This window comes from Gossypium hirsutum, chromosome D01, assembly GCF_007990345.1.
Source record: "Gossypium hirsutum isolate 1008001.06 chromosome D01, Gossypium_hirsutum_v2.1, whole genome shotgun sequence".
Taxonomy (NCBI): Eukaryota; Viridiplantae; Streptophyta; class Magnoliopsida; order Malvales; family Malvaceae; genus Gossypium; species Gossypium hirsutum.
Genome location: NC_053437.1, coordinates 937,803 through 950,532, shown reverse-complemented (window position 1 = coordinate 950,532; position 12,730 = coordinate 937,803). Strand labels below are relative to the sequence as shown.

At 32.5% G+C, this 12,730-nt stretch overlaps 1 protein-coding gene and 1 pseudogene across 1 annotated transcript; both read left to right on the top strand.

The window, feature by feature from the left end:
• Nucleotides 1-1,491: 1,491 nt before the first annotated feature.
• On the top strand, nucleotides 1,492-6,590 carry LOC107928972 (uncharacterized). The gene is made up of 4 exons (XM_016860289.2): nucleotides 1,492-3,061; nucleotides 4,032-4,663; nucleotides 5,286-5,483; nucleotides 6,267-6,590. Exons 1-4 carry the CDS (start codon nucleotides 2,797-2,799, stop codon nucleotides 6,309-6,311), a joined length of 1,140 nt encoding a protein of 379 aa, XP_016715778.1. The 5' UTR covers nucleotides 1,492-2,796; the 3' UTR covers nucleotides 6,312-6,590.
• Nucleotides 6,591-7,795: 1,205 nt separating this feature from the next.
• Nucleotides 7,796-12,377, top strand: LOC107928959 (monosaccharide-sensing protein 2-like; annotated as a pseudogene).
• The last annotated feature ends 353 nt before the right edge of the window (nucleotides 12,378-12,730 follow it).

The window sequence follows — 12,730 nt, the reverse complement described above, 5'->3', positions numbered from 1 at the left end:
TCTGACTTTGGAAAATCATTAAAAATTGTACAAAAATGATTATGAGTTATAGTTTATATGGTTAGAATCCTTAATCAGTCTATTTTTATAAGAAATAAGCTAAAACATCATCCGAATTCTGTACAATGAGATAATTAATTTTTAGTGAAGAGTGGTCGGAACTGTCAGACAGCGAAACAGGGGAAACTTTAAAGAATAAACTGTACTATTTGGCTGAACCAAAAATTATGAAAATTTTATGGTATGAAGATATGTGAGTCTAGTTTCAGGGAAAATTAACGGATCTTAATTTGGAGCTCTGTAGCTCCGGATAAAAATAATTTAGTGACTCTGACTCGGATAAACAGCTTTGAATATACATGTTAGTGAATATTGAAATTATGGTTAATGTTGTTTAAGTGTGTTATACACATTAAGGATGTGGAATGGAGAGGAGGAGGAGGAAAATTGGGAAATATATGAATGATTCGTGTATAAATGGTCATATGTTTGATTATGACTCATAAACGATGAAATATGAATGATGCTTATTTTTGTGCATTATTGATCATGGTTTAAGCTCATGTGTGAAAATAAAGTTTCATAGTATGTGTGTATGGTATATTCAGTATATGATTTGGCATGAAATAATACCATGAATGGTTTATGAATTAACACATGTTGGTAAGCCTGATATATGAATAAATGATCAAATTGAGCGGAACGCCGGATTTGAGTACTTCTGATCAAGTGACAAAGTGATAAGTGGTAGCTTTAGCTACACTTATCTGATCAAGTGACAAGTGGAAAGTGATAAGTAATAGCTTCGGCTATACTTATCTGATCAAGTGACAAAGTGATAAGTGATAGCTTCGGCTACACTTATCTGATCAAGTGACAAGTGAAAAGTGATAAGTGATAGCTTCGGCTATACTTATCTGATCAAGAGACAAAGTGATAAGTGATAGCTTTAGCTACACTTATCTGATCAAGAGACAAAGTGATAAGTGGCTACACTTATCTGATCAAGAAACAAAGTGATAAGTGGCTACACTTATCTGATCAAGAAACAAAGTGATAGGTGGCTACACTTATCTGATCAGGGACAAGTGATAATTGATCATACGTAAGACCATAGTTATACTATGGCAAAGTGAAAGTGAAGTACTCAATTTTCCGTGACCGTTCCCTAATTTGATTAAGGATGGTAAGTGACAAATGGGCCCAAAAGAATTAAAGTAAATGGATAAGTGGTAGTGTATTTATATCAGGACGATGTTGTTATTCAAACTAAAGTGATATTTTCATTGCTAAATTGAGAATTTCATAAATGTGTTATTGAATGGTATAATCAATAAACATTGAGTTAAATGGTAAATACGTATTAGTTTTGAATTTGATGTCATTGAATTGTACGTGAATTAAATGGAAATTGCTAGTGATATGATTTAAATTATGAGCATGAGAAATTGCGAATTGAATGAAATGGAAATGAAGCATTAAATTGCATGAGTATGTATCGGGTCTCGCAGGCCCTAATTATTATGATTATAATATTTTGAGGATATATTGTGAAAAGTTATAGAAACATGTTAATTATTTTGAAAGTTTTAATTTTGATGAAATTTTATAACTCGGTTAAATACGTTTACAAGTGTATGTGTTTTGGTAATGCCTCGTACCCTATTCCGGTGTTGGATACGGGTAAGGGGTGTTACAAGTAATGTCATCTAATTAAACATATAACTTCACTTTTGTTAAACAATGACTTAATTATATGTTTAATTATCATCTGATTTACTAATAGTATTTTGAATTATATGCATCAAATATAAATTCATAATATCATGTATATAAATTATCATGCAAGTAAAAAAGTAACGATGTTAGAACCAAATTAGATTAATCGCGTAAATAAAAAATAATTGATCTTATCAATTTGATAGGTATAACTGTAAACGGTAAAAAACTAAAAATTATGATACAAAAAAGTAGTTTAATCAGTTGAACTAGTTTATGATTTTCTAAAAATATTATTTATTATTGGTTCCATTTTGCTATTACTCGTTGTATTTGGCAAAAGTTGTGAATTTAATTTCTATACTTTTATTTGGTCATTTTTAGTCTTTATACTTTCTAGTTTTTAAATTTTTAGTCCTCACTAAACAATAATAGTTAAATTCATTAAGTAAAGTTCAGCTATTTTCAAAATTTGATGTGCCAAATATATTATCATATTTGTAATGTCATGTTAGCTTATTATTTCTAAATATTACTCACTAAAAATCTAATTAATGGATTAAATTGTGTTAAGACTGAATTTCAAAATTCAAAAAGTATAGGGACTTAGAGTAATTCAATTGGAGAAAATAGACTAAATCTATAACTATATGAATAGTACATGACTAGTAAATAAATTTAACTAAACATATTTAACTGCTACTATTTGGGTCAATACTAAAATTTCAAAATTTGAAAAGGAAATGGACTAAAATTAACCAATTCGAAAAGTACAAGGACTAATAGAAAAATTTAACCTTTATTATTTAACTATTGTTGAATGGAAGTCAATGATTGGGCTGCTTTACTATTGGGCTAATATTAAAGGAAAATAATGGCCTATAAAAACTTATCCCATAATGCAACCTCAGCTTTAATTTTTCAGTTATTAGCCCAGGTCCCTGTATGTATTAATCGCAATGGCTGAGATTTCTTATCATCCTTTTGAACTTGGAAGCCATTGATGCTCCAAGACTGAGCTGAAGATAAGGTAATAATAAAAGGGTTCATCAATCAAGGATCATCAAAAGGTTGAAAATGGCATTATCAGCACCAAGCACTTTAATATCTCATAACAGAGCCGTTAATTGCTTAGCTTTCTCGTTGCCAAAGCTTGGGAATTTAGCAGTAAATCATCAGCAACTCCATTCAAGGGTCAATTTTCATTCATTTTCGGACCCTCCGTACGTTCATCAGTGTAGAAATGGTGGAATATTTCCGCCATCTTGCTTAGCGAAGACTGTTGTTTCTGATGTTGGGGTTCACAACTCCGATTTCACCACAGATGCTGCTGCTGATGATAGTAAGTTTGTTGTCTATTTGTTCCTTTTATTTATTGTCTTTGATTATTTTTATGTTTAATTTAATGTATGACCCCATCAAAATGAAACCCAGTTTAGAAACTTTGCTTGTTTTTTTTCTCCTTTTGGTTCCCTTTTTCTATTGAACAAGTTAATTATTTCAATCACTTATTTTAAGTATTAGTTGGAACTTGGAAGCTATGTTGTAAGTGTCGGATATAATTAGCTCAGGCGGTGGGGCATTTCCATAAAATGTCATGAAGTCGAGTTCAACCATGTACGAATTCTTTAATTTGCCATGGTTTCTCCTGTTCTGGCATTCGAGACGTTCCACATCGTGGACTCGTCAAGATTCTCGATAGAGTGGAGAGACAATTTTTATCAGGGACGATACCATACTTATTGAGGTTGGACTCTCAACAAAAAAGGCGAGCTCAAGTGGTAGCATTCTCCTCCATGAGCATATAGGCCATTGGCTCGAGTCCAACCGTGCACAAACTCTTTAGTTTTCACAATTTTATCTGTTTAGGCAGTATGAGGTGCTCTGTTAACCCACAAAGGTTTTGGTAGAGTCAGGGGATAAAACTTTGGTTGGAGAAACTACCGGATTTGTTGAGGGTCTTACTGATCCCTCAACCGTGTCCGACATGAGTATTTATCCAATATGGTAATGGTTTCTTTCCCTAAGTTTTTTGTATTCTTGGAGGATTCTTGAAGCTGAGCTTTCCTCCATTACCATCCAATAGAAATGATGGATAGAAAATTAATGAACAGGGTCTCAACTCTATAATTAAAGGATTATATATTATGCCTATGTCCGAATATGTATCAGGTGTAGGTGTCATATATGAATACTCCAAGAAAAATGAAGACTCGGAGCAATATAGGCCAGAAGACACAATAAATGTAATGTTAGTGTTGTAGATTGTAAATTGTGAGCGAAAAATTGATGTTGTTCTTTCATTTGTGAAGCTTGGTCAGAATTTGCCAAGAATGTATCAGGTGAATGGGATGGATTTGGAGCTGATTTCACCATTGAAGGGACACCAATTGAACTTCCTGAATCTGTAGTACCTGAAGCTTACAGGGAATGGGAAGTCAAGGTTTATGATTGGCAAACTCAATGCCCTACCCTTGCTGAACCAGTGGAGAACACCATGACTTACAAAACTATAAAACTACTCCCGACCGTTGGATGTGAAGCCGATGCTGCAACACGATATAGCATCGAAGAGAAGAACATCGGGGGTGTGGACAATGAAGTTTCTGCCTTTGCATATCATTCTAGTGGATGTTACACTGCTATCTGGTCAGTTGCAGATAAAAATCTGTTGGAGTTGGAGCATTGCTTGATTAATCCTCGAGATAGGGAGTCTCGTGTGAGGATTATTCAGGTTGTTCGAGTCGATGGTACGAAGTTCGTGTTACAAAATGTTAGGGTCTTTTGCGAACAATGGTATGGTCCATTTAGGAATGGTGATCAACTTGGTGGATGTGCTATTCGTGATTCTGCATTTGCCTCAACAGCTGCTACAAATGCCTCTGATGTTGGTGGTGTATGGAAAGGGTCTAATGCTGCTGCCAGTTTTGATAGTTCTGGTGATGTGAGTGTAAACATTTCCTTCTCTTTTTAAGCTTTTTTTTTTTAGATTCAAATTATGCTTTTAATATCCTTTCGTTTTATCTATAACCTTGTTGGATGTGAGCGTTAGGTACGTGTATGTCTTGGAAGATTATAGCCTTATGCCCTTATCAGAATGTGCATTGGGTACGGGTTTTGAACATGAATGCTAAATAGATGAGTGAATATTAGCTTGGCATTCTCCCTTTATTCGGAACTCCCTTTATTCGAAACTAAGTAATGATGAGTGAATATTAAATAGATGATTTTCTAAGAATTATAGCTTCAGAACAGTTTTTTTAGACATCGTCACCAAGAGAAGTTTATTGTGGATATACCTACGGGGTATGTTACTCGGATTTGAGTATAATTGCTGTATAAAGTTATATGTCCAATATGGTTATGTTCAACTTTTTCTTCAAACTTTTTTTATTTATTGAAAGGGTTCCTAGAGGGTCATATCTTTATCTTATCATATGCACGTGCGGATATGCATCTATATAAGTATTTCAAAAATAATGGAGTCAGAATAACATTTACAAGATTTTGACGAACAAATTGTTGTATATCATTGTTAATTGTGAACTTGTTTTTAAAAACTTCAGAATTTTCTTGAAGAGCTCAAAGCTAACGGGGTAATGAAGTCAATAAGAGATGGAAGCAATCTCATATTGCTCCCTAAACAATTATGGTGCTCCTTAATGGACAGTGGAGGTGAAACTTGCATTGAGGTGGGGTGGCTTTATGATCAAGGATATGCTATTACATCAAGATGTTGCTTCTCAAGAGAGGGGAAGTTGAAAGTAAGTTTTATTTACAACTTATGTATGTGTGTATGCGTTATTATTTTATTCACTGCCAATAAAATAAAAAAAATTCTACAAAGAGGTGGAGAATGTTGTCATATGTTCTTAGAAAAATAAAATAATAATTACAATGGGACATGACTGTTACCTGAACTCGCCTGTGAAATTTTTTGTTTCACTAACAATGTATAGAAATAAGATTCAATTTTATGATATATCGTACTTACCAATTGTCAAGAATAGTGCTATCCTACATCAATTGACTCTAGATTGTCTATGGTAAGGGACAAAGTTTGGAATTTAATATTGGGGTTAAAATAAAATTATAAAAATTTGAGAGGTCAAAATTAAAAATTTTACTGTAAAAGGACTTGAATTGAATTATGAATAATGGTAAATGATTAAAAATATTATTCTTTCATTTAAACAAAGGGAGATAAAGTCCCTATCTACTTTTAGTTATGCTTGTCTATAATTTTATATTCAAGTTGATTACCAAGATTGCTTGTGTTTTTATATTCAAGTTGAGTCATTTCACCTATTACTAATTGATTTTATATAGAATATTTAACTTGATATATGGTATCAGAGCTTAAAATTTTGTTATTATTATTATTATAATATACTTATTTTACTTTTCAAACTTATCATATGATAAATTTACTATGTCATATAAAATATCAATATATGGTATAAGATAACTTCTTAAGCATGACTATGACATGTGAAATGAATATATCAGGTCATATTTGTCATAATAATACTCTATTTATTTTGCAGGAAGTTTCTATAGCTCGTGAAACTACAGTTTTGGAAGGTGTATAGCAACAGAGGATTTAAATAAGTCCGTAATTTTATTTACATCTTAGTGAAACTTTAATGACGCATTTACTTACAGATGAAGTTAAATTAAATCTCATAAAAAAAATGAAAATGTCTATAAATATTAAATTGTAAAAATCTTTCTTGTTTTGGTTTTACAAATTTTATTATTTAGAGTAGCCCATGCTGGTTGTTGAAGGTTTATGATACTTTAAATATGATACTTTAAAAGGTTCTTGTACTTGTATTTGATATTTGTGTTTAATGTATATTTTTTTTATATCATTTGATGTCAAGTCATAGAAAAATCTAGTAATTTTATTTTTAAATATTTATGACTAATGGCGAATAATCAATTGATTTAATTTTAAAAAAGTTGATTTACTTAATTTTTTTAGGAATATAAATCAAACAAACTTCGCTCTAAAATTGAAAAGTCAAAATGAAATTCATTTAAAAGGCATTATTTTTTATTTTGAAAATATCAAATTATTAATTTATGTTGTTTATTACTTTTAAGGAGATTTAGACTCCAAATAATTAATAAAAAATGAATACTTAAAAAGAAAAAATTTAAAAAATTATTATAAATTTAAGATTTGAATATAATATGCTAGGGTCTAATTTATTAATTGTGTTTATTTTTTGGGTAATAGGGTTTAGAATTTTAAAAATAAAATAAAATATATTTAAAAAATTTGGGTGTGCAGATATGATTGTATAAAAAAACAATAAAACATAAATTATTCAAAACCTTACATAATATTTTTCTTTAGGAAATTGAGTATACTAATTTGTTATTTAAATTTTTTCAAAGTTAAAATATGTTTGAAGAATTTATACATTTAATTGTTAAAATCGATAAAATCATTTTATTAAATTCATATTTATTATAATCTTGAATTTTTTAATATATTAATATTAAGTGATATATATATATTTTAATTTCAATATCTCATACTAATGAATTTATACTAAGAAAAAAATTATTGAAGAGTACTTAGCATGCCAAAGTCACAAGCTTAATCCATATATTTCTTAAATATATGTTTTTAATTTCATAATAATAAAAATATAATATATATGGAAAATTAAAAATATATAAAATTACTAAAAATATGAATGAATTTGGATAAATTATTCTTCAAGTTCAAAAGTATGTAGACAATCAATTCTCTAGATTCATTTCGAAATATTTTTATATTTTTAATTTTCTATTAACTACTCAAAAAATATTCAATGTTTCAAAAGAGAAACTATCGCATATTATTATACTATTGATCGTTAAAATTACGTCAACATATTACTACTACAATATTTACGAAATTAAAATTTAAAGTTTAAATATCAGTTAAATCTAAAAAGAAAATTAAAATACAAGTCACCAGTGATAAAATATAGATTAACCCAACTTTATATTTTGATTCAAAATATAATTGTTTATTTTTTCTTTAATATCTTAAGAAAACAAAGATACAGTCAATGAGTCAATCCAACACAGCATATTCTTCAACCTCACTCCTCCATTAATTAAACAACTTTCCCATCAAAGTTCATTTCTTCTTTTCTCTCCACCTTATGATTCAATTTTCTTTTACCCAATCAAAACAAAGGAACTTGAAAAGACTGGGGAGCTAATTATGCAATTATAATGTTCTCTTTTTTGGTTTGTTTGTTTGTGTTTTTTTACAAAACTTCGATGGAGACCCAAGGAAAGATACTTTTCATTCGGATACGTGCTAGATAAAGAGAGAAGTGTAAAAGGAGCAGGTGGCTTAGTTTCAAAAACCCCAATAATAAGCTCTTTTTTTTTTCTTTGTTGCCAAATGTTTATGGGAATTTGCAGTGAAGAAGCTTTATTGGCCATTTCTATATCTGCTTTTGCTACCATAGGTAATTTGACCCCTTTTTTTAATTTGCTTTTTTTTTCTTTTGATGGTTCTGTATGGAATCTTTGATAACTAGCTTGAATCGTTTTTTGATCTTTGATTTGGGTTTTTCTTTGTTTAACTTTCAGGGTACTTGATTTAGTGCTCACTTTTTCAGTAATAATGGGTGGAGCTGTGCTTGTAGCTGTTGCAGCAGCAATTGGTAACTTTTTGCAAGGATGGGATACCGCCACCATTGCAGGTAATTTACTCCTTTTCAGTTCTTCACTAATTTCACCTAGTGGTATAAACTAGATAAAAGTAACAAAGTCCTCTACTAAAAAAAATAACAAGTTAGTCCCTCTATATTTAATTAAAGAGCAAACTATTAATTAAAGAGCAAAGTAGACTTTTTGTTAAAAAAATTATCTATTTTTGAGCGACAAAATAACCAGAAAATTATTGATAGGTGCTATTTATACCTTATTCTGACTTCAGTTTTTAGTAGTAGGAACTATAATGTACAAGGACTAATTTATTTTTTTTAAGTAGAGAGGACACAATATAATTTGACTCTTAATACTTGTATATCATGTAAATGCCAATAAATAACAGTAGTCAATGCCAATAAATAACAGTGTCAAAGCAACATAGGTTATATACATGTAGTCCAACATTGAAAAGTTCCAACCATTTGGTCTAAAATAATCATTTTTATCTAGGTAAAAGTATTATGAATATCCCTATATTAGGAGTTAGATTACATTTTATCCTCTTCTCACTAAAAAAGGATAAATTAATCCTTATATAATAGATCAAATAACAAACTGGTTCTCTTTGTTAAAAATTTCATTCTCTTTTGATGTTAAAAACTGGTGTGAATAACTAGATAGTTACACGTGATATGTCACGTATACCTCATTCTGACATTCATGAACTGGTTTTTAACAGTAGAAATGGATGAAATTTTTTATGAAAAGACTAGTTTGCTCTTTGATTTGATTAATGTATAGGAGTTAATTTGTCCATTTTTTTGAGCAGAGGGGATAAAATGCAATCTTAATCCTAGTACAACGACCTCTATGCTACTTTTACCTTTTTATCTATCAAATATCTATGGCAAACTTCATTTTATGATTAAATTTGGATTATATATACATACAATACATATATATATACACACGCTTATATATATACCCTCTTTGTCATTTTCTTTTTTTCTGTAGGTGCTGTTTTATATGTTAAGAGAGAGTTCAAATTGGAAAGTGAACCAACTATAGAAGGCTTGATTATTGCAATGTCTCTTATTGGAGCCATCTGCATTACTACATGCTCAGGATACATATCGGATTGGCTCGGCCGCCGGCCATTGCTAATAATCTCATCGGTCTTTTACTTTCTTAGCGGTATCGTAATGATATGGTCTCCTAATGTTTATATCCTACTTCTGGGAAGACTTATGGATGGCTTTGGAGTTGGTTTGGCTGTTACACTGGTCCCGGTTTATATATCTGAGACAGCACCACCAGAAATAAGGGGGTTGTTGAATACCCTTCCAGAGTTTACTGGTTCCATTGGAATGTTTCTTTGTATTGCATGGTTTTTGGAATGTCGTTATCGACAATACCGAATTGGCGATTGATGCTTGGAGTTCTTTCTATTCCTTCCCTTGTATATTTTGCATTAACTGTGTTCTTCTTGCCTGAGTCACCGAGATGGTTAGTAAGTAAAGGGCGAATGTGTGAGGCGATAAAGGTTTTGCAGAGGCTCCGTGACAGGGAAGACGTTACCGGTTAGTTCATCCGCATTCACTCTTTCAAGTTTTCATTTTTTTCGGTATGCACATTGTACTTGCCACCTGTATTGTGTTTGTGTTTGTGGTCTGTTCATGTGTGCTTGCCAGAACTCAAAAAAATAGGTATTTGTCGAAAGAATATGTGCTCTTTTTATCTATTTGATGAATGATGATGCATATTGTAGATGGTACTGATAGTATTTAGATAAACAGCTGAGATGGCTTTGCTAGTTGAGGGGCTCGGTGTTGGAGGTGAAACATCGATAGGGGAGTACATAATTGGTCCAGCCAATGAAGACATTGAAGACCCTGATATATCGGCTGATAGAGATCAAATCAAGCTATATGGACCAGAACCAGGTCTTTCATGGGTAGCCAGACCGGTTACTGGACGTAGTACCCTTGGTCTTGTGTCTCAGCATGGAAGCATAGCTAGCCGGAGTGCCCTTCTTCCTGTGGATCCTGTTGTCACTCTCTTTGGAAATATTCATGAGAAGCTTCCCGAAACAGGAAGCATGCAAAGCATTCTGTTTCCACACTTTGGCAGCATGTTCAGTGTGGGAGGTAATCAAGCTAGACATGAAGAGTGGGAGGAGGATGAGAGTGTCATTAGAGAGGGTGAGGACTACCTGTCTGATGCTGCTGCTGGTGATTCTGATGACAACTTGCATAGTCCTTTGATTTCTCGGCAGACAACCACTGTGGAGACAGGCATTGTTCCACCTGCACAAGGAAGCTTTGCAAACTTGAGACTAATTAGTTTAATGCAAGGAAATGATGGAGAACTGGTTGGTAGCACAGGGATCGGTGGTGGTTGGCAACTGGTTTGGAAATGGTCCAAAAAAGAAGGCCAAGAAAAAGAAGAGGGATTTAAAAGAATTTATTTGCGCCAAGAGGGTGCCCCTGGATCTATACGTGGATCACTAGTTTCTTTGTCTGGTGCTGTTGCCCCTTCGGACAGCAAGTATGTCAAGGCTGTTGCTTTAGTGAGTCAGCCGGCTCTTTATTCCAAGGAGCTTATGAAGGAGCATCCGGTTGGACCAGCTATGATCCATCCAACTGAAACTGTGCAGGGTCCAAGTTGGAGTGATCTCTTTGAACCCGGAGTCAAGCATGCTTTACTGGTGGGGGTGGGAATTCAAGTACTTCAGCAGGTATGTCGAAAACCTTACCATAATCTGCTTGTTCCATTTCCAGAAACAGTTCGTATAACCTTTCCAGCTTGTGCTTGCTGAATTATGAAGTATTTTTATAAAGTTCTTGTTTCTCATCTTAAAATCATTTCCTTATGGCTGCATTACTGCCTGCTTTACTGTTTTCAAAGAATAATACTGTTACGGTATAGGGTTTTTGCTTTACTGTTCGAAGAGTAGGCCTTCTTGATTTTTCGACCGAACTCCTGCGATCTCTTATTACCCTCTGTTGAAGCTGACGCGCTAATGTGATTGGGGTATAGTACTGTTGCAAAGTTATTTTCCTACTATTGATGATCCTTCGTTTTCCAAATGCAGTTCTTGGGTATAAAAGGTGTTCTGTACTACACTCCGCAAATTCTAGAGCAGGCCGGGGTCGGATTTCTTCTTTCCAACATGGGAATCAGTTCAGCTTCTGCGTCACTGCTTATAAGTGGTATTACAATTTTGTTGATGCTTCCAAGTATAGCTGTTGCAATGCGGCTTATGGATGTTGCTGGTCGAAGGTAGATTGATTTTTTTTTCCGTGTATTTGGAGTATCATATATCCGAGTTCATGCTGAAGCTCTATCAACGTTTGTTCTTTGCTTCCTGTGCATGCAGGAGTTTGCTACTCACTACAGTCCCACTCCTGATAATATCTCTCCTTGTATTAGTCATCGGAACCATCGTTAAAATGCGGAACGTCACGAATGCCGCATTATCAACCATTAGTGTCGTGCTCTGCTTCTTTTTCTTTGTTATGGGGTTTGGTCCAATCCCAAACATACTCTGCACCGAGATCTTCCCAACGCGTGTTCGTGGCATTTGCATTGCTGTATGCTTTCTTATCTCCTGGATTTGCAACATCATTGTCACATATTCACTCCCCGTACTGCTCAAATCTATCGGTCTTGCTGGCCTCTTCGGCATGTACGCCGTTGTATGTGCCATATCGTGGGTGTTCGTCTTTGTAGAAGTTCCTGAAACCAAAGGCATGCCTCTTGAAGTCATTATGGATGTCTTCTCTGTTGGTGCAAAAAGAACATCTTGAAGGAATGTGTTCAAATTTTTTTTATTAGGTGATTGCAAATAGTCTTTTGATTTTATTTAGGTAGAAAAGGAAAAAAAAAATGATAATGATATAAAATTGGTTAAATTCTACTGTTAATCTCTGTGTGGAAGCTGAGTATTTAGTTTTTATATTATAATTTAGTTATTTTTAGTTTTTGTATATTTTAAAATTTGATCTTTGAACTTGACAAATGTAAAAATTGTAATAATACATGTAATTTTATAATGTTTTGTATACAATTAAGGTAAAAAGACATGTAGTCTGTTCTCAATTTCAAAATTGAACAAATTGGCTTTAAAAATATTGGAGCAATTTAATTCTGGTCAATTTCAAAAGTGAGTAATTAAGGATAATTAATCATGGTGTTAATGCCTTTCGTCAATTGTATATATTTTGATTAGTATAGTAACAAATTTAGCTTTTGATGTTAGTTCTTTGTGATGGAAGAATCCATTTATTTTGATTAATGATAGATTAAATTAATATATTGTGATTAAATTAAGATAATTAGA

Coding starts and splice junctions, on each gene's coding strand:
- LOC107928972 (XM_016860289.2), top strand. CDS start 2,797: ATGGCATTATCAGCACCAAGCACTTTAATATCTCATAACAGAGCCGTT. Junction 3,062..4,031: donor AGATGCTGCTGCTGATGATA/GTAAGTTTGTTG, acceptor TCATTTGTGAAG/CTTGGTCAGAATTTGCCAAG. Junction 5,484..6,266: donor CAAGAGAGGGGAAGTTGAAA/GTAAGTTTTATT, acceptor TTTATTTTGCAG/GAAGTTTCTATAGCTCGTGA.